Source organism: Lampetra planeri, chromosome 63 (assembly GCF_965212315.1).
Source record: "Lampetra planeri chromosome 63, kcLamPlan1.2.h2, whole genome shotgun sequence".
NCBI classification, from domain to species: Eukaryota; Metazoa; Chordata; class Hyperoartia; order Petromyzontiformes; family Petromyzontidae; genus Lampetra; species Lampetra planeri.
The window spans coordinates 746,240-772,189 of record NC_136169.1 but is presented as its reverse complement, the minus strand read 5'-3'; the positions used below and the strand labels follow the sequence as shown (position 1 = coordinate 772,189).

The 25,950-nt window shown below is 51.8% G+C and overlaps 1 protein-coding gene across 1 annotated transcript in view; it reads left to right on the top strand.

Annotated features, from left to right (window-relative positions):
* Positions 1 to 19,292, top strand: part of LOC144736817 (uncharacterized) — a 39,372-nt gene extending 20,080 nt beyond the window's left edge. The window contains exons 4-7 of the mRNA XM_078619460.1: positions 11,303 to 11,793; positions 14,870 to 14,965; positions 16,451 to 16,627; positions 18,986 to 19,292. Coding sequence (XP_078475586.1) covers positions 11,303 to 11,793; positions 14,870 to 14,965; positions 16,451 to 16,627; positions 18,986 to 19,081 — 860 coding nt within the window. The 3' untranslated portion in view covers positions 19,082 to 19,292. The remainder of the gene's footprint in view (positions 1 to 11,302; positions 11,794 to 14,869; positions 14,966 to 16,450; positions 16,628 to 18,985) is intronic.
* The last annotated feature ends 6,658 nt before the right edge of the window (positions 19,293 to 25,950 follow it).

Genomic DNA, 25,950 nt, shown 5'->3' with positions numbered 1-25,950 from the left:
GTTCTCGCCCCCCTGTTCTCGCCCCCCTGTTCTCGCCCCCCTGTTCTCGCCCCCCTGTTCTCGCCCGCCTGTTCTCGCCCCCCTGTTCTCGCCCGCCTGTTCTCGCCCGCCTGTTCTCACCCGCCTGTTCTCACCCCCCTGTTCTCACCCCCTGTTCTCACCCCCCTGTTCTCACCCCCTGTTCTCGCCCGCCTGTTCTCGCCCGCCTGTTCTCACCCGCTTGTTCTCACCCCCCTGTTCTCACCCCCTGTTCTCGCCCCCCTGTTCTCGCCCGCCTGTTCTCGCCCGCCTGTTCTCACCCCCCTGTTCTCATCCTCCTGTTCTCATCCCCCTGTTCTCACCCCCCTGTTCTCACCCCCCTGTTCTCACCCCCCTGTTCTCACCCCCCTGTTCCCTTCCTCGTCTACCCCTCCCCCACGTCCCCACCGATATCCCCCACCCCCCAACTTCCCCCACGGCCATCCTCCCCCTCGTACTCATCCATCGGCGTCATCTTCACCTCCGTTTCCTCCCGACGCATCATCATCAATCATCAACCACCACCATCAACCACCAGCATCATCATCGTTCTTCGTCATCGTATTTATTCGAACAGTCATTGCGCACGTGCCATCCCGCGTGGAACGCGTCCGTGCCATCACCAGTTAGCTGTTGCGGCGCTTGGGTCAGAGCGCTTTATGAATTGAATTAAGATGAAGACGAATGAGCGGAAGCGTGTGGATAGGTTTCAAGGCGCAGTTGAAAACAGACAAAAACTGCCCACAGACTCTTAGGAGCGAGGTTCCCTTCTCCATTTGGGGTCGTGTCTTCATTTGGGGTCGTGAATCCATTTGGGGTCACGTCTCCATTTGGGGTCACGTCTCCATTTGGGGTCGTGAATCCATTTGGGGTCGTGTCTCCATTTGGGGTCACGTCTCCATTCGGGGTCACGTCTCCATTTGGGGTCGTGAATCCATTTGGGGTCGTGTCTCCATTTGGGGTCGTGTCTCCATTTGGGGTCACGTCTCCATTTGGGGTCGTGAATCCATTTGGGGTCACGTCTCCATTTGGGGTCACGTCTCCATTTGGGGTCGTGAATCCATTTGGGGTCGTGTCTCCATTTGGGGTCACGTCTCCATTTGGGGTCGTGTCTCCATTTGGGGTCACGTCTCCATTTGGGGTCACGTCTCCATTTGGGGTCGTGTCTTCATTTGGGGTCGTGTCTCCATTTGGGGTCACGTCTCCATTTGGGGTCACGTCTCCATTTGGGGTCGTGAATCCATTTGGGGTCGTGTCTCCATTTGGGGTCACGTCTCCATTTGGGGTCGTGAATCCATTTGGGGTCGTGTCTCCATTTGGGGTCACGTCTCCATTTGGGGTCACGTCTCCATTTGGGGTCGTGTCTGAATTCAGGGGTCGTGTCTCCATTGGGCTGCTTTGCCCCACGGTGTCCGTCCGTAGTACGCGGCCTCGTGCGAGTGTTTTGTTCGGAGTGTGGAGTGGTCGCCGGGTCGTGCGAGCGAGAGAGATGATTGCGAAAGAGCGGCGGGGAGCGGCTCGGGCGCCACGGAGGGCTCCACCTGGGTTCGAATCCGGGTTTCGGGCCACTGCCTGTGACTTAACCCGGTCACCAAGGCCTCGCATACATAGACAATAGACTCGCACAGGGACAATAGACTCGCACAGAGACAATAGACTCGCACAGAGACAATAGACTCGCACAGAGACAATAGACTCGCACAGAGACAATAGACTCGCACAGAGACAATATACTCGCACAGAGACTCGTAGACTCGCACAGAGACAATAGACTCGCACAGAGACAATAGACTTGCACAGAGACAATAGACTCGCACAGAGACAATAGACTCGCACAGAGACAATAGACTCGCACAGAGACAATAGACTCGCACAGAGACAATAGACTCGCACAGAGACAATAGACTCGCACAGAGACAATAGACTCGCACAGAGACAATAGACTCGCACAGAGACAATAGACTCGCACAGAGACAATAGACTCGCACAGAGACAATAGACTCGCACAGAGACAATATACTCGCATAGAGACTCGTAGACTCGCACAGAGACTCGCAGACTTGCATATAGAGACTAAAAGACTGATATATAGCCATAGACTCACGTATAGTGATAGACTCACATTAAGACTCATAGGCTCGAATAGAAACTCATTGCATCGCATAGAGACGCATAGACTCATCTTCTTGGTTCTTTCGGTAAAAGTCACGTAGAAGGCAAATAATAAAATAATAATAAAACATAATAAGATAAAATTCTCACGAGGTTTCGGCCAAAACGTTTCGACCAAAACGTCGTGAGAATTTTATCTTATTATGTTTTATTATTATTTTATTATTTCCCTTCTACGTGACTTTACCGAAAGAACCAAGAATACGAATCCATGCAGTCACGAAAGCTTTAAATCGAAACCCATAGGCTCGAATAGAAACTCACATAGAGAGCCATAAACTGAAATAGAGACCCAAAGACTCATATATATATCCATAGACTCATATAGAGACCCATAGACTCATATAGAGACCCATAGACTCATATAGAGACCCATAGACTCATATAGAGACCAATAGACTCACATAGAGACCCATAGACTCCTATAGAGACCCATAGACTCATATAGAGATCCATAGACTCATATAGAGATCCGTAGACTCATATAGAGACCAATAGACTCATATAGAGACCAATAGACTCACATAGAGACCCAAAGACTCATATAGAGATCCGTAGACTCACAAAGGTATTAGTCGATTAAATGAAGGGATGTCAAGTAATTTATCACAATTAATCTCTCGATTAACGATGCACGGTGACCATATATGGGCAAAGACACGCCCCTTTTGGCCAAAGCCGCATCCACTTTCTTCAATATGTAATGCGGGCGTAAGCGACCTTCCGGATGTGACGTCACGGGGGGTGGAGTCATGTGACGTGGGGGGAAGGTTCGGGGCCTTAAGCGGGTAAACCGGAAGGGGAAGGCAGTCGGGGTGTGAGCGGAAAAGGGTGAGGCCACGCGGGCGAGTGTGGAGAGGGGGGGCGCCGACGGCCATCGGGAGCCAACCCCGAAGATAAGAGGAAGCTGCGGAGTGGTGTGCAGCTGCAGAGGAGACAGCCAGGAGGGCTGCGTGTTAGAGGCAGCGGTGTGGCTGCCAGGAGGAGCTGCGGAGAGAGAGAGAGAGAGCAAGAAGCTGTCAGAGCTGCGGAGGGAGAAGAGCAGCAGCGAGTACAGCCAAGGGGGGCTGTGTGAGAGAAACAGCAGCGGAGCTGCTGTTGTGGATCGGGCCGACATTGGAGTCAGCACCGTGGAGAAGCTACAGAGTAAAGACAGCCGTGTGGGTGTACAGCACGAACCGAATAATAAAGGACACTGAGCCAGACATCGTGGTCCAGTCGTTTATTACACTGGTGTCGGAAGTGCAACGGCATGTCGAAACAAGTGAGGAAGAAAGTTAATCCGGCGCCTGCATCGGCTTCTTCGTCCGACGACGACGAACTCCCTCCAACCACGGATCCTGTTGGGGTGGTGGAGGAGAGCCCGGCTGAGGCGACCACGGGAACGGGAGTGGAGGATGTTGGCGCGGTGGCGGGTCCGTCGACATCATCAGACGCGGATCAACGATGGCAAGCGATGGCGGTACAACTGGAGGCACTTAAGGACGTCCTGGCGCATCTATGCCATCTCGTCGCGCCAGGGACGATGGATGATGCAAGTGGTGCTCCGCGGGCCGCCACGTTGCCTGTCCTGCCGCCGCCATTGCCCACGCGGCAAGAGGCCGCCATTTTGCGCGCTCCGTGGCGCCAAACCGCCATCTTGGCCATGCCGCGGGCCGACGCCATTTTGAATTTGCCATCACAACCACCACCATTGGAAGACGGCGGGAAGAGGAGTCGGAGTCGCCACCTTACAACGGTTAAAGAATTTTCCGTCGGTGGGGACTGGAGCGCGTTCGCCTGCCGCTTCTTGGCGGCGGTACGCACAGCAAGATGGACCGATGCGGAGGCTTTGGAGGTGTTGCCGACTCTCCTGGACGACGAATCTGTCCGATTCTTCCGTTCCATAACGACCGATAAGAAGGGAACTTTATGTGGTGTTTTTCAAGAAATGGCCGATGCTTATGAGCCACCAGATGATGCGCATCGGCGATTCGCTCAACGACAACGAGCACCAGAGGAGTCGCCCGTGGCGTTCAGGGGTGCGGTGCTGGAGCTGGCCATGGCAGCTTATCCTGAGACGCCACAGGACCTGCTCGAGCCTCTCATATTAGGGAAAATGTTGGAGCTGTCTCGGGATCTAGGGATCCCCATGCCTGTGTGTGGGCATGAGAAGCTAACTTCCCGGACGGCTGCTAAGTGTCTCGATGCGCAATTCAACCTCCGTCGCTGGAAACAAGTGACGGCGTGGACGGGGGGGCCCGTCAAAGAAGGGGATGCGCTGGGGTGGAACCCTGCGCAGGCCGTCTATGTTCCGGATGACCGGGGCCCTCAACAACTGACGGCCGCCTCCGCTCCATGGACGGGACGCGGCGGGCCGAGACCGCGTGCGGTGCTACCAGAACGGGGCCGTCAGGAGGCGAGGCCTGCGCTTCGGCGCAACGAGGCCGAATGTTTCCGCTGCGGGCGTAGGGGCCACTACGCCAGAGACTGCTGGGCCCGCTTCCCGGCTCCGCCGCAGCAGGAGGCCTCGGCACCGGTCAAGTCGGCTAAAGATCCTCCGAAACAGGCATGTCGGCACGCACCAGACACTCGGCAAGGCTTTCCACCTCACCCACCACCTGTGTTGCGCGATCCTATTGTTGTTGTTAAAGAAGGGCCATCGACGGGGCCTTGTCATTCAGTTACGCAGTGGCGCAAATTGGCACGGAGAGTTGTCGCGGCCGCTACGGGTTCGTCCACTGTACCGGGGTCCATACAAGGTGTGGACGTGCGCATTTTGGTCGACTCGGGGGCGTCTGCGACTATTATATCGGATGTCATTTTCCATCTGTTGGGCATTCCGTCGGGGGCTGTGCGTCCGGTTTATGGGTCGTGCGTCGCTGCGAACGGGGGTAGCATGGGTATCGTGGGTCAGGTGGATGCTAAGATATCTATTGGGGATGTGTCGGCCTCGGGTGTTGTGTTGATATCGAGATCTTTGGCGGTTCCTTGTTTGTTAGGCACCGATTTTTTGGCTAAGATGCCCATTTTGATCAAAATCAATGAGAATTGTATTGAACTGCCGGGGGGCCGTCAAATCTCGTTTCTGCCGTCGCCCTGGGGGCGACCTGCTTCGGCCGTACAAGTGCAGGCGCTGTCCGTCGCATCTGTGGACATCCCACCTGGTACACAGATGCTTATACCCTTGCGGTATCGGAAGCCCCTGCCTGATCGGCTAGGAGCAGTAGGGGTCTTGTTGTCACCGTCCGCCACGATAACAACCGGGTTGGCGTTAGTGGGGGCACAGACCATCGTCCGGCCGGATCAATTACCGTTTTTACAGGTGCTTAATGCGGGGGGAGAAAACGTCCGTGTCCCGGCCGGTACGGTTGTGGCACATGCCACTACGGCGTTTGCGACCCATGATTGTCCACATAGCCGGGGAGTTGTTGCTGGGGTTTCCGAGCCAAGGAGTTCGGATGATCGTTGGGTTGCTCATTTATGTGACGAAAATTCTTCCCTGTCCATGGAGCAACGTGGTGCGCTGCGTAAATTGTTGTTGACATATTCCGATGTGTTCAGCTCCGATGATTTGGATTTGGGCCGCACTTCCTTGCTTTACCATCACATTGAGACGGGCGATGCTGCCCCTATTCGATTAAATTCGCATCGGATGAGTCCTGCGGAGCGAGAACACGTACGGGGGGCAGTGGAAGACATGTTGGCTGCGGACATTATATCGCCATCTAACAGCCCATGGGGCGCTCCAGTCGTCTTGGTTAAGAAGAAGGATGGCAAATTGCGATTTTGTGTTGATTTCCGCAAATTGAATAAGATATCGGTGGCAGATGCGTACCCCCTGCCGCGTATGGATGACTCCCTCGACGCATTGTCGGGGGCTAAGTTCTTTTCCACACTGGACCTCTCTTCGGGATTTTGGCAGCTTCCCCTTGACGAGTCCTCACGGGAGAAAACCGCATTCCGTACGCCGCAGGGGTTATTTCAATTCAACTGTCTCCCGATGGGATTGAATGCGGCCCCTGCTACATTTCAAAGATTGATGGAGCTCGTTTTGACGGGGTTGCAGTGGGAGACATGTCTTATATATTTGGACGATATCATTGTCTTCAGCCGCACATTCGATGAACATTTGACGCGGCTGGAGACAGTGTTCACGAGGATGCGTTCTGCCAAATTGAAATTCAAACCAAAGAAATGTCACCTACTGCAACGGTCCGTCCGCTATTTGGGGCACATTGTGAGCGCTGAGGGAGTGTCCACGGATCCGGAAAAGACGGCGTGCGTCCGGGATTGGCCGACTCCGGCCACCGTGGGGGATGTTCGGCGGTTTTTGGGATTTGCCTCGTATTACCGAAGATTCGTGCCGGGTTTTGCGACGATTGCGAGGCCTTTGCATCTCCTTACGGGTAAAGGACGGAAGTTTGTTTGGGGACAGCCGGAGGAGGCGGCCTTTCGGAGTCTGCGTGATCTATTGGCCACGGCCCCAACATTGGATTATCCCGATTTCGATCACCCATTCATTCTTGATACGGACGCGAGTGACACAGGTATTGGGGCGGTGTTATCACAGTCTAAAGGGGGTGTAGAGCGTGTCGTGGCGTATGGTAGCCGAGTCTTGTCTCCTGCGGAAACCCGCTACTGTGTCACTCGCAGAGAACTATTGGCGGTTGTTTTTTTCCTACGGCAATTTCGACCATACCTCTACGGTCGTTCTTTTGTTGTGCGTACGGATCATGCGGCCTTGCAATATGCCCTTAAAATTGACCAGCCATCCGGACAGTTGGCACGTTGGTTGGACACGCTACAGGAATTTTCCTTCCAAATTCAACATCGGAAGGGAGTGCGCCATGCGAACGCTGACGCACTTTCTAGATTACCGCGGCGCGCCCCTTGTAAATGTGAGTCGGGGACGCATAGGTGTTCGCCGATTCCAAACCCCCCTCAGCCGCTCACGTTGGCCGTCGAGAAGTCGGACACTCCGATGGAACCGGGACCGGCTGACGGGGTTTTGAATCTGCCGCGGTCTGTCTGGATCCGGGAACAGATGATGGATGAGTCATTGGTGTCCTTGCGGAAGCGGTCTGCTAAGGACAATGGGAGTCCGAGTACGGCTGTGGGGCCGCAAACCGCTCTCCGAGATGGTCTGCTTATGTGGCGGGAGGGGTTCCAGGAACGTTGGCGCCTGGTGGTACCAACGTCCTTGCGGTTCGAGTTGATTAGAACCCTCCATTGTGACACTCTCTTACATTTAGGGGTGCAGAAGACCTTGTTGACGTTGCAACGTCATTATTTTTGGCACGGCATGGCGACAGATGTCGTAGGGCACGTGCGCGCGTGCCCTGCGTGTGCACAACGTAAGCCGCCGAAACATCCTTACGTGCCGCCTCTCCAGTCGATTCAGGTGTCTCGAGTCAATGAATTGGTGGCACTGGACATATTGGGACCTTTTCCACCATCGGCGAGGGGTAATAAATATTTGCTGGTAGGGGTTGAGTACCTCTCCCGTTGGCCGATGGCCTGGCCGTTGGCCGATCAGTCGGCCGCGGCCATTACCGACGCCTTTTTGTTTGGGTATATTATGGATAAGGGGGCGCCTGAGAGACTCCTCACGGACCAGGGCAGGAATTTCTCTTCTAAATTATTGGCGGAAGTGTGCGCGGGCCTTGGGACTAAGAAAGTACGGACATCCCCATACCATCCGCAGACGGATGGTATGGTTGAACGGCTGAACAGGACATTGTCTGCCATGCTTTGCCATACCGTGAGTGAACAACAATCAGATTGGGATCTGCACATCCCCGGGGTGCTTTCGGCGTACAGGATGACGCCTCATGCGGCTACAGGATATTCGCCGTTTTACCTTATGTATGGTCGGGAAAACGTGCCGCCGGTGGATGTGCAATTGGGAACTGGGGTGAAGGGACCTCGGAAACCACTTCCTGAATACATTCAGGACACGGTTCGCCGAGTCACGGAGGCGCGGGAGAATGCCCGCGTGGCTACGGCCAAAGCCCAGGCCCGGAACGAGCGATATGCGCGACGGTCTGAGGGGGAGTGCCCTTGGAAGGTTGGGGACCTAGCCTGGCTTCATTGTCCACAGGTACGTCCGGGGACCTCGCCGAAATTGCACAAACCCTGGCATGGTCCCGTACGCCTCATTGCGGTTCCCAACCCACAGTCAGCACGCGTCCAGATTGGGTCTCGTCGCTGGGTTGTGCATACGTCGCGCTTGAAACCATATGTTGCTCCCTTACATGATGCGTCATCCCCCAATGTTGCCTTGCCGGGGTCTGTTGCTGCTGACTCTCCCCTGCCTGCGTCCATTGATTTTGCTAGAGCGCCTGTCGTACCTGTTCCAGACAGGCCGGCCGTGACATTGCGGGGGACGAGGGGCCCTGCTCGGAGGACGCCTGCCAGGTCTGCGGGACCTTCGAGCCCTGCAGCCCTTCCGACCCAGCTGCGGGCACGGTCACAGGACAAGCCCAAGACTAACTCTTTTCGTTGATTGTTGTTGTCTTGTTATTTTTTTCTTACAGTTGTATTTATTGCATGCTTTTTGTACGTTCGTTGATGTTAATTGCGTTGTTGTTGTTGTTCTTGCTGTTACATTGTATGCTTAGTGTCCTTTAAGGGGGGAAGCTCGGTTCGCCGCATTACGATTTGCTATTGGTCAGCCGAGGTCGGCTGGGATTTTTCTACGGGGGAGGGTGGTGTAATGCGGGCGTAAGCGACCTTCCGGATGTGACGTCACGGGGGGTGGAGTCATGTGACGTGGGGGGAAGGTTCGGGGCCTTAAGCGGGTAAACCGGAAGGGGAAGGCAGTCGGGGTGTGAGCGGAAAAGGGTGAGGCCACGCGGGCGAGTGTGGAGAGGGGGGGCGCCGACGGCCATCGGGAGCCAACCCCGAAGATAAGAGGAAGCTGCGGAGTGGTGTGCAGCTGCAGAGGAGACAGCCAGGAGGGCTGCGTGTTAGAGGCAGCGGTGTGGCTGCCAGGAGGAGCTGCGGAGAGAGAGAGAGAGAGCAAGAAGCTGTCAGAGCTGCGGAGGGAGAAGAGCAGCAGCGAGTACAGCCAAGGGGGGCTGTGTGAGAGAAACAGCAGCGGAGCTGCTGTTGTGGATCGGGCCGACATTGGAGTCAGCACCGTGGAGAAGCTACAGAGTAAAGACAGCCGTGTGGGTGTACAGCACGAACCGAATAATAAAGGACACTGAGCCAGACATCGTGGTCCAGTCGTTTATTACAAATATATGGGCAAATCTCTTTTGATCGGTGCTTTTGTCGGGTGTACGATGTTATCATATTACTGTACTGTGCCTTCCCCGCACCTCCGATGAGCGGCGGTTGGCTACGTATGGTGTGAAAGAGGTTCAGCATTGTGCGTACAGTAGTGTACAAACAAACGGGTTTGATCCCGACCTTGACTCCTGCTGTATATTTGGAGTTTGCGTGTCTCTCTCTCATCATCATCATCACGGTGGCTAGGAGATGTTGACTACCTCGCCTGGTCTACAGGAGGTCGTGGGTTCGATCCCGACCCTGACACCTGCTGCTGTATATTTGGAGTTTGCGTGTCTCTCTCTCTCATCATCATCACGGTGGCTAGGAGATGTTGACTACCTCGCCTGGTATACAGGAGGTCGTGGGTTCGATCCCGACCCTGACGCCTGCTGCTGTATTTTTGGAGTTTGCGTTTCTCTCTCTCTCATCATCATCACCACAGTGGCTAGGAGATGTTAACTACCTCGCCTGGTCTACAGGAGGTCGTGGGTTCGATCCCGACCCTGACACCTGCTGCTGTATATTTGGAGTTTGCGTGTCTCTCTCTCTCATCATCATCACGGTGGCTAGGAGATGTTGACTACCTCGCCTGGTATACAGGAGGTCGTGGGTTCGATCCCGACCCTGACGCCTGCTGCTGTATTTTTGGAGTTTGCGTTTCTCTCTCTCTCATCATCATCACCACAGTGGCTAGGAGATGTTAACTACCTCGCCTGGTCTACAGGAGGTCGTGGGTACGATCCCGACCCTGACGCCTGCTGCTGTATATTTGGAGTCTGCGTGTCTCTCTCTCATCATCATCACGGTGGCTAGGAGTTGTTAACTACCTCGCCTTGTCTACAGGAGGTCATGGGTTCGATCCCGACCCTGACGCCTGCTGCTGTATATTTGGAGGAGGATGTATCCACAATTCTGTGGCTGTCGCCTGATGAGGCTGGTTGTTGTAATTACCGGTGAAATGTCACAACCCTCGAATTGTAAATGTTGTTGTGGGTTTACTCTGCGAACACACAACCAGTGAGTGCTGAACTAGTCACGAATTGGCACGTTGTTTACGCGACAAACCTTACTAATTGGCTGTGTCGGCTGGTGGCGGGTTTAACGACACATTTTTATATTTACGCGATCTAACCCAATAAAGCCTCTATGCATATTTGGAGTTTGCGTGTCTCTCTCTCTCCCCGTGGTCGCCTGGATTTTCTCCAGGGTCCTTCGGTTTTTCCCTCCACATTTAGAATCAACATCACGTGTTTCGACTATTTGACTGCTACAAATGTCCACGTGATGGTGATGATAATCCCACCACCATCCGACGAGATTGTCATGTTTACTGGCTGTATAGCAAAAGAAGAAACACAATTACTTCATACTCTTAGGTTTTTTCGGTAAAGTCACGTAGGTAAAACATAATTTTAGCTGTGACGGTCCCACCTGATGACAGAGACTTGTGTTGCCTCCGAAACGTCGTGATTTATTATTTTATTTTATTTTCATTATTACTTTTATTAACTTTTTATTGTATTTTTTACCTACGTGACTTTACCGAAAAAACCTAAGAGTATGAATCCTTGCAGTCACGAAAGCTTCAAATCTAGAAACAATTACTTCACTATGCGAGTTTTAACATGTGCTGCAGGCTCTGCACTAGCTTAGTCCAGCACTGCAACGGATGCGATATAAACTTCTGATTGTGAACTTCTTCCTCCGTGACGACCGCCCCTTGCGCTTGTACGATGGGCGACGCGGAGACCGGCCGCGCTCGGCCATTCTGCTTCCCATTTCTTACACCGAGTCCACGTTCGTTCTTCTTTTGCTTGCCGCATTCTCGCTTTTTCCGTGCGCCCCTCCGCAGCGAATCAGCAGGCCGAGAAGCCTAAGCGGGCGATGTGGGACTTTGGCAAGGCAAAGGGCGACGACGATGCCGGGTCCACCAAGCCCGGCGGCGTTGCCGTCGAGGGGGAGAAGCAGCAGCAGCAGCAGGAGACGAAGCAACAGGAAGGTTCCTTTTTCAAAATGTTCTCTGGGAAAGAGGCGACGGGAGCCGCCGATGGGAAGAACGACAGGGGGGAGGACGGCTCCCGCGAGCCGGCCGGGAGACGCGACACGGCGGCGGCTGCAACGGGGGGCGGCACGGCGTGGCAGCAGCAACAGCAGAAGGAGAGCGGAGGGTCCTTCTCGTTGAAGCAGATGTTCGGCGGGAAGGACTCGGCGGCACCGGCGGCCGACGAGGAGGCGGCGCAGAACGCGGCGGGGAAAGCCGAGCCGGCGATGAACGGCCCCGTCGCCAAAACGACGCTGCCCGCCGCTCGGGGAAGATCCGCAGAGAAGCTACGCGCGGCGCAGGTGACCCCACAGTCGTCGGCCACCCCGCTCGCTCGCTCTCTTTCGCTCTCACTCGCTCACTTCCTCGCTCACTCGCTAGTTAATCACACGATGGTCAAACTGATGTATGGAATTCTCAGAGCTGGCAACCAAATTGTTGAGCGGGCTGAGATGACCAACTCACCATGTGAGAGAAGCCAGTTACATCACAAAGCAGCCTAAGCGAGTATATATCGGTCCCTAAGTATGTAGGCCTCTGTGAGTCTATGGGTCTCTATGGCACTCTCTGTGAGTCTACAGGTCCCTATGTAAGTCTGTAGGCCTCTGTGAGTCTATGGGTCTCTATGGCACTCTCTGTGAGTCTACAGGTCCCTATGTAAGTCTGTAGGCCTCTGTGAGTCTATGGGTCTCTATGGCACTCTCTGTGAGTCTACGGGTCCCTATGTAAGTCTGTAGGCCTCTATGAGTCTATGGATCTCTATGTGAGTCTGTTGGTTTCGATGTGAGTCCGTGAGTCTGTGTGCGAACCTGTGGGTCTCTACGTGAGTCCGTGGGTCTCTATGTGAGTCCGTGTGTCTGTGTGTGAACCTGTGGGTCTCTACGTGAGTGCGTGGGTCTCTGTGTGGTGCTGTGGGTCTGTATGCGAGCCTGTGGTTCTCTACGTGAGTCTGTGGGTCTCGATGTGAGTCCGTGTGTCTGTGTGCGAACCTGTGGGTCTCTATGTGAGTCTGTGGGTCTCTATGTGAGTCAGTGGGTCTGTGTGCGAACCTGTGGGTCTCTACGTGAGTGCGTGGGTCTCTGTGTGGTGCTGTGGGTCTGTATGCTAGCCTGTGGTTCTCTACGTGAGTCTGTGGGTCTCTATGTGAGTCCGTGGGTCTGTGTGCGAACCTGTGGGTCTCTACGTGAGCCACCGGTGACCGGGCCGAGACCATGGACTCACTAGACGAGAGAAGCCGGTGTCTCATCACGGGCAGCGGCTGAAACCCGGGGCTCAATCCCAGGCTCTCAGCGGCACAGACCCCTGACCTCCGAGCCATGTCGTCGTTGATGGATGGCGCATCTGTACTTCTTATTTTTATTGGAGATTTCAATTTAGTATTTCTTGGGAAACGGCGTGGTTCACCACCGGCACTTGTTATGCCGAATCTTGCACTTTTTTTGGTTCCTTCGTTGGCTAAAACTTTTAAAAGATCTTGATTTGAAGCTTTCGTGACTGCAGGAACTCATACTCTTTGGTTCTTTCAGTAAAGTCACGTAGGTAGAAAAATAAGTAATATTTAAAACAACTTAAAAAAACACGCTTTAATGAAATGTACCGTACTAGTAATGGAAGAACTCCACGACTCCAGGAAGTGGCCCCGAGGCTTGTCCAAACGTAAGGGGCAGTGGTCAATTACAGCCAACGTCAGTTGAGCGTGGACAAATAGACCCAAGCCGAAACATAACATGTAAAAAATAATGTTTCAAAATATTTTATTTTAATTTTTTATGATAGAATATAGTATTGTCATCAGTACGACATAAGTATACCAAGTTTGCAGTCGATACCACATTGGGAAGTGTGTAAAAATCGAGTTACAAGATTTGAGGATACAACAACAACGACAACAACGACGAAAACAACAACAACGACAACAGACAGAGTGAGTTAAATATAAGCGTGTAAAAACAACCGAGGTCGCCTACCCCTACCCTCTCTGCGATCTTACATTCACTTGCAAATTCCATCCCTAGCCCCGCCCACCTACCCTTGGGTTGTACCCACCACAAACATTTCCTCCTCGGCAGTCCGTCTGCTGTGGTGTGTCACCTGATGATGATTGCTTGTGTGCCTATCGAAACGTCGTGATTTATTAGTGTATTTTTTTATATTCTTGGTTCTTTCGGTAAAGAAAATTTGAAACTTTTTTCAGATTTTCTTTCCATGGATTTCACTCTTGATGATAATTGCTTGTGTTGCAGTCGAAACGTCGTGAGAATTTTTATTGTTTTATATTATTTTATTTCCCTTCTATGTGACTTTACCGAAAGAACCAATAATATGAATCCCTGCAGTCACGAAAGCTTTAAATCAAAATTTAAGGTATTTTTGTTCTTTTAAAATATGTTTTCATTGATATGATTTCTTACCATTTCCCCCCCATAATACTCGAATTGTAAAACGTCGTAGTGGGTTTACTTTCCAGCACACCGGTGTGTTCTCAACTAGTGACGAATCGGCACGTTCTGTTTACGCAACAAACCTTACTAAGTGGCCGTGTCGGGTTGTGGCGGGTTTAACGACACATTCATATTTACGCGATCTAACCCAAAACAACCTCTGTTGTGTATTACATTGGTCATGAACGCCTCCTACTACTACTACCACCACGTGCTAAACTTCTTATCTTTTTTTTCTCTGATGCGTTACGTCCGTCACGGACACGGTGTGTGACACGCGACTTCACAGCATCTTAGCTCACAGGGCTCTTCAGATTGAACTGAAACTGAACCTTACTGCTGCCGCCGCCGCTACCGCTGCTGCTACCGCTGCTAGTACTGCTGCTACTGCTGCTGCTACTACTACTGCTGCTACTGCTACTACTGCTGTTACTACTACTACTGCTACTACCGCTGCTACTGCTGCCGCTGCTGCTACTACTACCGCTGCTACTGCCGCTGCTACTACTACTGCTGCTACTACTGCTACTACTACCGCTGCTACTGCCGCTGCTACTACTACTGCTGCTACTACTGCTACTACTACCGCTGCTACTGCCGCTGCTACTGCTGCTGCTACTACCGCTGCTACTACTACTGCTGCTGCTACTACTACCGCTGCTACTACTACTACTGCTGCTACTCCCGCTGCTACTGCTGCTACTGCTGCTGCTACTACCGCTGCTACTGCCGCTGCTACTACTACTGCTGCTACTACTGCTACTACTACCGCTGCTACTGCCGCTGCTACTACTACTGCTGCTACTACTGCTACTACTACCGCTGCTACTGCCGCTGCTACTGCTGCTGCTACTACCGCTGCTACTGCCGCTGCCGCTGCTGCCATCGCTACTACTACCGCTGCAAGGGTAACCAACCACGGCGTGTCGCACCGCAGCCGGCGGCAGAAGTCGGAGCGGACGTCCACGAAGCGGTGGGAGAGGCGGACGCGAGCGGGAAGGAGCCGCAGGGCTTCTTCAGCTTCCTGAAGAAGGTGCGTGTTATATAAACTCGCCTTTTGCCTGTCCAAGGACGGGTGTATTGCAGTGAAACTTGCAAGCGAAAAGCAGACCGCGACGTGATATATTCATCGCATCAATTCGTGTGCAATTTGTAAGCGGCGCGGTGACACAGACCTCTTTTATTTTAAGGTTATAATCCCTTGTTCGTCACGACGTCCTTTTTACTTCGATGTCTCAACAGCGTGACGGAGATCGCGTGACGTGAGGGTTCTGCCTTTGTAGCGAGGGTTGTAAGTTGACGCTGAGGAGGGGGGAGGAGACGCCTCGGCCCCCCCCCCCCATGTGGAGTGACGTCACCCGCTAATTATTATGAATGGTGGGGGGGGGTGTCCATTTGTAAGACGTCACCTGCTCATGAATATTAATGAGGGGGGCTGTTCGATGTGGAGCGACGTCACTTGCGCATGATTATTAGTGAGGGGGGGGGAGTACTCTAATGAGTGACGTCACCCACTCATGATTATTAATAAGGAGGATGGGTGGGAGGGTGTCCATTTGTAAGACGTCAGCTGCTCATGAATATTAATGAGGGGGGCTGGTCGACGTGGAGCGACGTCACGAGCGTTAAGGACAGACATTACTGCGCGCTTGTGTTGCGATCGAAACGTCGTAGTTTTTTGTTTTGTTATTTTCTTTGAACCTATCTACGTGACTTTACCGAAAGACCCCAAGGAATATGGTCGGCACATGACACTATTATTATAGGCTTGGCTCTCCTCCTATTCCCGTGGTGTGACACTCCGCGGCACAAATCTGCTCGTGATTGTTTGGATCATCGTCGCTACCACCACTGCCGTTGTCGTTGTCAACGCCACTGACAAAAACAAGACCGGGGCTTGTGACGTCCCTGGAAGACGCAGACCTCCTGGGAGAACCAGGACGGTGGCAACCCGAATGGATGCCACCGCCTCTACAACGGCCCCCCCCCTCCCCCCCGTACCCCCCCCCCCTCCTCCACACAACGGCCGCCGCTGCTCTCTTCCTGCTTCACGTCGCTTCGCTTCCCCCCTCCCCCTGTGCCCCCCCTCCCCCCCTGTGCCCCCCCTCCCCCCTGTGCCCCCCCTCCCCCCCTGTGCCCCCCCTCCCCCCCTGTGCCCCCCTCCCCCCCTGTGCCCCCCTCCCTCCCCCCCTGTGACCTCCCTCCCCATGTGCCCCCCCTCTCCTGTACCCTCCTCCCTCCCCCCGTGTGACCCCCCCCCCTCTCCTTGTGCCCCCCCTGCCCCGTGCCCCCCCGCTCCCCCCGTGTGACTTTCCCTCCCCCATGCGCTCCCCCACCCCCTGTGCCCCCCTCCCTCCCCCATGCGCCCCCCACCTACCCTTACACCCCCCCCTCTCCCATGCGTCCCCCACCTCCCTCCTTGGCCCCCCTCCCCCCGTGCCTCCCCTCCCTCCCCCGTGCACCGCCCCCTCATGCACCCCCCCCTCCACCCCCCCTCCACCCCCCCCTCCACCCCCAGGGTCCCAGCGACATGACAGACGGGGCGGGCCACAGCGGCGGGCTGCTGAGGTTGCAGTCGGTGAGCCTGCAGGAGCCGGCGGACGAGGGGCTCCCCTCCGACTCCGCGTCCCTCTCCGACGCTCGCTCCTCTTCGTCCGCGTCAGCTGCGGCCTTCGGGGGCTTCTTCAGGTCCATGGTGAGCGCGTGAGGACGTGCGTGCGTGTCCGTGTGTGCGTGCGTGCGTGTCCGCGTGCGTGCGTGCGTGTCCGCGTGCGTGCGTGCCCGCGTGCGTGTCCGTGTGTGCGTGCGTGTGTGTGTGTGCCCGCGTGCGTGCGTGTGTGCGTGCATGCGTGCGTGCCCGCGTGCGTGTCCGTGTGTTCGTGCGTGTGTGTGTGTGCCCGCGTGCGTGTCCGTGTGTGCGTGCGTGTGTGTGTGTGCCCGCGTGCGTGCGTGTGTGCGTGCGTGCGTGCGTGCCCGCGTGCGTGTCCGTGTGTGCGTGCGTGTGTGTGTGTGCCCGCGTGCGTGCGTGTGTGCGTGCGTGCGTGCCCGCGTGCGTGCCCACGTGCGTACGTGCATGCGTGGAACTTCTTTCGCACCGATTTAAAGTTTTCGTGACTGCAGGGATTCATCTTCTTGGTTCTTTCGGTAAAGTAATCACGTAGAAGGGAAGTAATAAAATAATAAAAACAAAACATAACAAAATAATATAATTCTCACGACGTTTCGGCCACAACGCAAGCAGCCGTCCTCAGGTGAAAAATGAAACACCACCAAGCTAGGAGCGTATATATAAGCTGGGTTGGAGGGGGGGAGGTGGGAAGAAGAGCGCCTTAACAACATATATTTGCATATATTTTGTTATGTTTTGTTTTTATTATTTTATTACTTCCCTTCTACGTGACTTTACCGAAAGAACCAAGAAGATTCTTTCGCACCGTACGTAGCCGGCCGTGCTCATCGGAGGGCGCGGGAAAATCCTGCCGTGGGAGCCGTTTGCTTATTTTACTTTTCGTGTCGATTCGACGTCAAGTCCGGGCCACGCGCACCGCCGGACGGGGGAGGGGGGGGGTAGAGTCGGTTGTTTCAAGTTTTCAAGTTTCGTTTATTAGGTATAAGCCCTGTGAGCCATGCGGCTCTTGAGTCGGGTGCAACCGCAACAAACTAAATATGAACTGCGAACACCTTAAAGCGACGACGTGCAACAGAAACATCCTGGATACACCAGCAAATCTTCCAAAGGGCAGCAGACGTGGGGGCAGGGCGGGGTGGGGGGGGCAGGGTGAGCGGGGAGGGAAGGGCAGGGGGGCCTGGACAGAAGCCCCCCGAGACGGACGGAGAAGGAGGCTCAAGATGAGCGGCAGGGAGAGAGAGTGAACATCTCCACTGGGGAGACAAAGGCGGCCGGCCGTGGTGCTGGCCACCCACCCCCTCGTGTGCCGTGCCGGCCTTCGTAGGTGCTGGGTGAGATCGCGTAAAGATATAAATGCGTCGTTAAAACTCGCCACCTCCCGACACGGCCAACTAGTAAGGGTTGTCACGTAAACAGAACGTGGCCAATTCGTCACTAGTACAGCACTAGTGTGTAGTGTAGTGTATAGTAGTGTAGTGTATAGTGAAGTGTATAGTGTAGTGTATAGTAGTGTAGTGTATAGTGAAGTGTATAGTGTAGTGTAAAGTAGTGTATAGTAGTGAAGTGTATAGTAGTGTAGTGTATAGTGTAGTGTGTAGTGTAGTATATTATTAGTACAGCACACTGGTGTGTTGGAGAGCCAAGCCTCAACATTTACAATCTGAGTACGACGTTTCGCCAGTAATTACAACCAGCTTCATCAGGCGACAGTCAGATGTGTGGAGAAGTCCACCTGTTTCGTTCCTCATATAGAGGCGTAGATGTGACGACAAAACTCGAGCGCTCTCCGTGTGCTGTACTAGTATACTACACTATACACTACACTACTATACACTACACTACTATACACTACACTACTATACACTACACTATACACTACACTATACACTACACTATATACTACACTATACACTAGTTTTGTACTAGTGACGAATTGGCACGTTCTGTTTACGTGACAACCCTTACTAATTGGCTGTGTTGGGTGGTGGCGGGTTTAACGACACAACATTCATATATTTACTCGATCAAACGCCCCAAAAAAACCTGTGTTGGTATTGGTCGTGAAAGCCTCCTACAGCCTGTTAAACAGCCTGTTGAGGCTATACGGGGGATCTTTATCTTTATTTCTAGATTTGAAGCTTTCGTGACTGCAAGGATTCATACTCTTAGTTATTTCGGTAAAGTCACGTAGGTAAAAAAATGAAATTAAAATTAATAAAAAAAAAAAAGTAAAAAAAAAAAAAAAAAAATGGAAAAACAAATAAATAAATAATAACTATTTTATAAAGAACTATATAGAAAATTTATAATAAATAATAACAAATAATTTCATTTTTTTACCTACGTGACTTTACCGAAAGAACTAAGACTACTTTATCTTTGTGTGCGGGGTGGGTGGGGGGGGTGTTGACCTCGCGTGCGCAGGGAGGCAAGAGGACTGCGACGGTCGCAACGCAGACGGAGCCGGTGCAAGTGCTGCCCATCAAGGACAACCCCTTCAGCTTTCGCAAGAAGATGTGACGGAGGGCGGCCAAACAGCAACCGGCGCGGGGGGTGATGTTCAACTCCTGCCGCGTCTTCACGGTCACCGGCCATGGAAGCGAAGGTGCCGCGGGCAACGGTGGCGGTGCTCCGGTGTCAACAGGGATGAACACGAGGATTGGGGAGCGGGCGGCGTGGGGAGGGGGGGGGGGGATTGTGTGGAATAAAAAAAAAATCAACGATAAAAAAATGTATCTGCATTTTAAGTTTAACACGTAGGCTTTCGCGAACATGAAAAAAACACCTTTATTAGTATGAATCTACATTTGTTGCTATGATTTTTAGTTTTATTGGAGTGCAAATCGTCAACGGCAGCCGTGTCAGACATGAGTGCGTCTGTTCACTGCTAATCGTTGGGACATACAAACTCCACGCGGAAGAGGTGTAGAACATACAAACTCCACGCGGAAGAGGGGCAGAACAAACAAACTCCACGCGGAAGAGGGGCAGAACATACAAACTCCACGCGGAAGAGGGGCAGAACATACAAACTCCACGCGGAAGAGGTGTAGAACATACAAACTTCACGCGGAAGTGGGGCAGAACATACAAACTTCACGTGGAAGAGGGTGTAGAACATACAAACTTCACGTGGAAGAGGTGTAGAACATACAAACTCCACGCGGAAGAGGTGTAGAACATACAAACTCCACGCGGAAGAGAGTGTAGAACATACAAACTCCACGCGGAAGAGGTGTAGAACATGCAAACTCCACGCGGAAGAGGTGTAGAACATACAAACTTCACGCGGAAGTGGGGCAGAACATACAAACTTCACGTGGAAGAGGGTGTAGAACATACAAACTCCACGCGGAAGAGGGTGTAGAACATACAAACTCCACGCGGAAGAGAGTGTAGAACATACAAACTCCACGCGGAAGAGGTGTAGAACATACAAACTCCACGCGGAAGAGGTGTAGAACATACAAACTCCACGCGGAAGAGGTGTAGAACATACAAACTCCACGTGGAAGAGGTGTAGAACACACAAACTCCACGTGGAAGAGGGTGTAGAACATACAAACTCCACGTGGAAGAGGTGTAGAACATACAAACTCCACGCGGAAGAGGTGTAGAACACACAAACTCCATGCGGAAGAGGTGTAGAACATACAAACTCCACGCGAAAGAGGTGTAGAACACACAAACTCCACGTGGAAGAGGTGTAGAACATACAAACTCCACGTGGAAGAGGTGTAGAACACACAAACTCCACGTGGAAGAGGTGTAGAACATACAAACTCCACGTGGAAGAGGTGTAGAACATACAAACTCCACGCGGAAGAGGGGCAGAACATACAAACTCCACGCGGAAAAGGGGCAGAACATACAAACTCCACGTGGAAGAGGTGTAGAACATACAAACTCCACGCGGAAAAGGGGCAGAACATACAAACTCCAAGTGGAAGAGGTGTAGAACATACAAACTCCACGCGGAAGAGGGGCAGAACATACAAACTTCACGCGGAAGAGGTGTAGAACACACAAACTCCACGCGGAAGAGGGGCAGAACATACAAACTCCACGCGGAAGAGGTGTAGAACATACAAACTCCACGTGGAAGAGGTGTAGAACATACAAACTCCACGCGTAAGAGGTGTAGAACATACAAACTCCACGCGGAAGAGGTGTAGAACATACAAACTCCACGCGGAAGAGGTGTAGAACATACAAACTCCACGCGGAAGAGGTGTAGAACATACAAACTTCACACGGAAGAGGTGTAGAACATACAAACTCCACGCGGAAGAGGTGTAGAACATACAAACTCCACGCGGAAGAGGTGTAGAACATACAAACTCCACGCGTAAGAGGTGTAGAACATACAAACTCCACGCGGAAGAGGTGTAGAACATACAAACTCCACGCGGAAGAGGTGTAGAACATACAAACTTCACACGGAAGAGGTGTAGAACACACAAACTCCACGTGGAAGAGGTGTAGAACACACAAACTCCACGTGAAAGAGGTGTAGAACATACAAACTCCACGTGAAAGAGGTGTAGAACACACAAACTCCACGTGGAAGAGGTGTAGAACACACAAACTCCACGTGGAAGAGGTGTAGAACACACAAACTCCACGTGGAAGAGGTGTAGAACATACAAACTCCACGTGGAAGAGGGTGTAGAACATACAAACTCCACGTGGAAAAGGTGTAGAACACACAAACTCCACGTGGAAGAGGTGTAGAACACACAAACTCCACGTGAAAGAGGTGTACAACATACAAACTCCACGTGGAAGAGGGTGTAGAACATACAAACTCCACGCGGAAGAGGTGTAGAACATACAAACTTCACGCGGAAGAGGTGTAGAACATACAAACTCCACGTGGAAGAGGGTGTAGAACATACAAACTCCACGCGGAAGAGGTGTAGAACATACAAACTTCACGCGGAAGAGGTGTAGAACATACAAACTCCACGTGGAAGAGGGGCAGAACATACAAACTCCACGTGGAAGAGGTGTAGAACATACAAACTCTACGCGGAAGAGGGGCAGAACATACAAACTCTACGTGGAAGAGGTGTAAAACATACAAACTCCACGTGGAAGAGGTGTAGAACATACAAACTCCACGTGGAAGAGGTGTAGAACATACAAACGTCACGCAGAAGAGGTGTAGAACATACAAACTCCACGTGGAAGAGGGGCAGAACATACAAACTCCACGCGGAAGAGGTGTAGAACATACAAACTCCACGCGGAAGAGGTGTAGAACATACAAACTCCACGTGGAAGAGGTGTAGAACATACAAACTCCACGAGGAAGAGAGTGTAGAACATACAAACTCCACGCGGAAGAGAGTGTAGAACATACAAACTCCACGCGGAAGAGAGTGTAGAACATACAAACTCCACGCGGAAGAGGTGTAGAACATACAAACTCCACGCGGAAGAGGTGTAGAACATACAAACTCCACGCGGAAGAGGTGTAGAGCATACAAACTTCACACGGAAGAGGTGTAGAACACACAAACTCCACGTGGAAGAGGTGTAGAACACACAAACTCCACGTGAAAGAGGTGTAGAACATACAAACTCCACGTGAAAGAGGTGTAGAACACACAAACTCCACGTGGAAGAGGTGTAGAACACACAAACTCCACGTGGAAGAGGTGTAGAACACACAAACTCCACGTGGAAGAGGTGTAGAACATACAAACTCCACGTGGAAGAGGGTGTAGAACATACAAACTCCACGTGGAAGAGGTGTAGAACACACAAACTCCACGTGGAAGAGGTGTAGAACACACAAACTCCACGTGGAAGAGGTGTAGAACATACAAACTCCACGTGGAAGAGGTGTAGAACATACAAACTTCACGCGGAAGAGGTGTAGAACATACAAACTCCACGCGGAAGAGGTGTAGAACATACAAACTCCACGCGTAAGAGGTGTAGAACATACAAACTCCACGCGGAAGAGGTGTAGAACATACAAACTCCACGCGGAAGAGGTGTAGAACATACAAACTTCACACGGAAGAGGTGTAGAACACACAAACTCCACGTGGAAGAGGTGTAGAACACACAAACTCCACGTGAAAGAGGTGTAGAACATACAAACTCCACGTGAAAGAGGTGTAGAACACACAAACTCCACGTGGAAGAGGTGTAGAACACACAAACTCCACGTGGAAGAGGTGTAGAACACACAAACTCCACGTGGAAGAGGTGTAGAACATACAAACTCCACGTGGAAGAGGGTGTAGAACATACAAACTCCACGTGGAAAAGGTGTAGAACACACAAACTCCACGTGGAAGAGGTGTAGAACACACAAACTCCACGTGAAAGAGGTGTACAACATACAAACTCCACGTGGAAGAGGGTGTAGAACATACAAACTCCACGCGGAAGAGGTGTAGAACATACAAACTTCACGCGGAAGAGGTGTAGAACATACAAACTCCACGTGGAAGAGGGTGTAGAACATACAAACTCCACGCGGAAGAGGTGTAGAACATACAAACTTCACGCGGAAGAGGTGTAGAACATACAAACTCCACGTGGAAGAGGGGCAGAACATACAAACTCCACGTGGAAGAGGTGTAGAACATACAAACTCTACGCGGAAGAGGGGCAGAACATACAAACTCTACGTGGAAGAGGTGTAAAACATACAAACTCCACGTGGAAGAGGTGTAGAACATACAAACTCCACGTGGAAGAGGTGTAGAACATACAAACGTCACGCAGAAGAGGTGTAGAACATACAAACTCCACGTGGAAGAGGGGCAGAACATACAAACTCCACGCGGAAGAGGTGTAGAACATACAAACTCCACGCGGAAGAGGTGTAGAACATACAAACTCCACGTGGAAGAGGTGTAGAACATACAAACTCCACGAGGAAGAGAGTGTAGAACATACAAACTCCACGCGGAAGAGAGTGTAGAACATACAAACTCCACGCGGAAGAGAGTGTAGAACATACAAACTCCACGCGGAAGAGGTGTAGAACATACAAACTCCACGCGGAAGAGGTGTAGAACATACAAACTCCACGCGGAAGAGGTGTAGAACATACAAACTTCACACGGAAGAGGTGTAGAACACACAAACTCCACGTGGAAGAGGTGTAGAACACACAAACTCCACGTGAAAGAGGTGTAGAACATACAAACTCCACGTGAAAGAGGTGTAGAACACACAAACTCCACGTGGAAGAGGTGTAGAACACACAAACTCCACGTGGAAGAGGTGTAGAACACACAAACTCCACGTGGAAGAGGTGTAGAACATACAAACTCCACGTGGAAGAGGGTGTAGAACATACAAACTCCACGTGGAAGAGGTGTAGAACACACAAACTCCACGTGGAAGAGGTGTAGAACACACAAACTCCACGTGGAAGAGGTGTAGAACATACAAACTCCACGTGGAAGAGGTGTAGAACATACAAACTTCACGCGGAAGAGGTGTAGAACATACAAACTCCACGTGGAAGAGGGTGTAGAACATACAAACTCCACGCGGAAGAGGTGTAGAACATACAAACTTCACGCGGAAGAGGTGTAGAACATACAAACTCCACGTGGAAGAGGGGCAGAACATACAAACTCCACGTGGAAGAGGTGTAGAACATACAAACTCTACGCGGAAGAACATACAAACTCTACGTGGAAGAGGTGTAAAACATACAAACTCCACGTGGAAGAGGTGTAGAACATACAAACTCCACGTGGAAGAGGTGTAGAACATACAAACGTCACGCAGAAGAGGTGTAGAACATACAAACTCCACGTGGAAGAGGGGCAGAACATACAAACTCCACGCGGAAGAGGTGTAGAACATACAAACTCCACGCGGAAGAGGTGTAGAACATACAAACTCCACGTGGAAGAGGTGTAGAACATACAAACTCCACGCGGAAGAGAGTGTAGAACATACAAACTCCACGCGGAAGAGAGTGTAGAACATACAAACTCCACGTGGAAGAGGTGTAGAACATACAAACTCCACGCGGAAGAGAGTGTAGAACATACAAACTCCACGCGGAAGAGAGTGTAGAACATACAAACTCCACGCGGAAGAGGTGTAGAACATACAAACTCCACGCGGAAGAGAGTGTAGAACATACAAACTCCACGCGGAAGAGGTGTAGAACATACAAACTCCACGCGGAAGAGAGTGTAGAACATACAAACTCCACGCGGAAGAGGTGTAGAACATACAAACTCCACGTGGAAGAGGTGTAGAACATACAAACTCCACGCGGAAGAGGTGTAGAACATACAAACTCCACGCGGAAGAGAGTGTAGAACATACAAACTCCACGTGGAAGAGAGTGTAGAACATACAAACTCCACGCGGAAGAGGTGTAGAACATACAAACTCCACGTGGAAGAGAGTGTAGAACATACAAACTCCACGTGGAAGAGGTGTAGAACATACAAACTCCACGCGGAAGAGGTGTAGAACATACAAACTCCACGCGGAAGAGAGTGTAGAACATACAAACTCCACGTGGAAGAGAGTGTAGAACATACAAACTCCACGCGGAAGAGGTGTAGAACATACAAACTCCACGCGGAAGAGGTGTAGAACATACAAACTCCACGCGGAAGAGGTGTAGAACATACAAACTTCACGCGGAAGAAAGTGTAGAACATACAAACTCCACGTGGAAGAGAGTGTAGAACATACAAACTCCACGTGGAAGAGGTGTAGAACATACAAACTCCACGCGGAAGAGGTGTAGAACATACAAACTTCACGCGGAAGAGGTGTAGAACATACAAACTCCACGCGGAAGAGGTGTAGAACATACAAACTCCACGCGGAAGAGGTGTAGAACATACAAACTCCACGTGGAAGAGGTGTAGAACATACAAACTCCACGCGGAAGAGGTGTAGAACATACAAACTCCACGCGGAAGAGGTGTAGAACATACAAACTCCACGCGTAAGAGGTGTAGAACATACAAACTCCACGCGGAAGAGGTGTAGAACATACAAACTCCACGCGGAAGAGGTGTAGAACATACAAACTTCACACGGAAGAGGTGTAGAACACACAAACTCCACGTGGAAGAGGTGTAGAACACACAAACTCCACGTGAAAAAGGTGTAGAACATACAAACTCCACGTGAAAGAGGTGTAGAACACACAAACTCCACGTGGAAGAGGTGTAGAACACACAAACTCCACGTGGAAGAGGTGTAGAACACACAAACTCCACGTGGAAGAGGTGTAGAACATACAAACTCCACGTGGAAGAGGGTGTAGAACATACAAACTCCACGTGGAAGATGTGTAGAACACACAAACTCATCGTGGAAGAGGTGTAGAACACACAAACTCCACGTGAAAGAGGTGTAGAACATACAAACTCCAC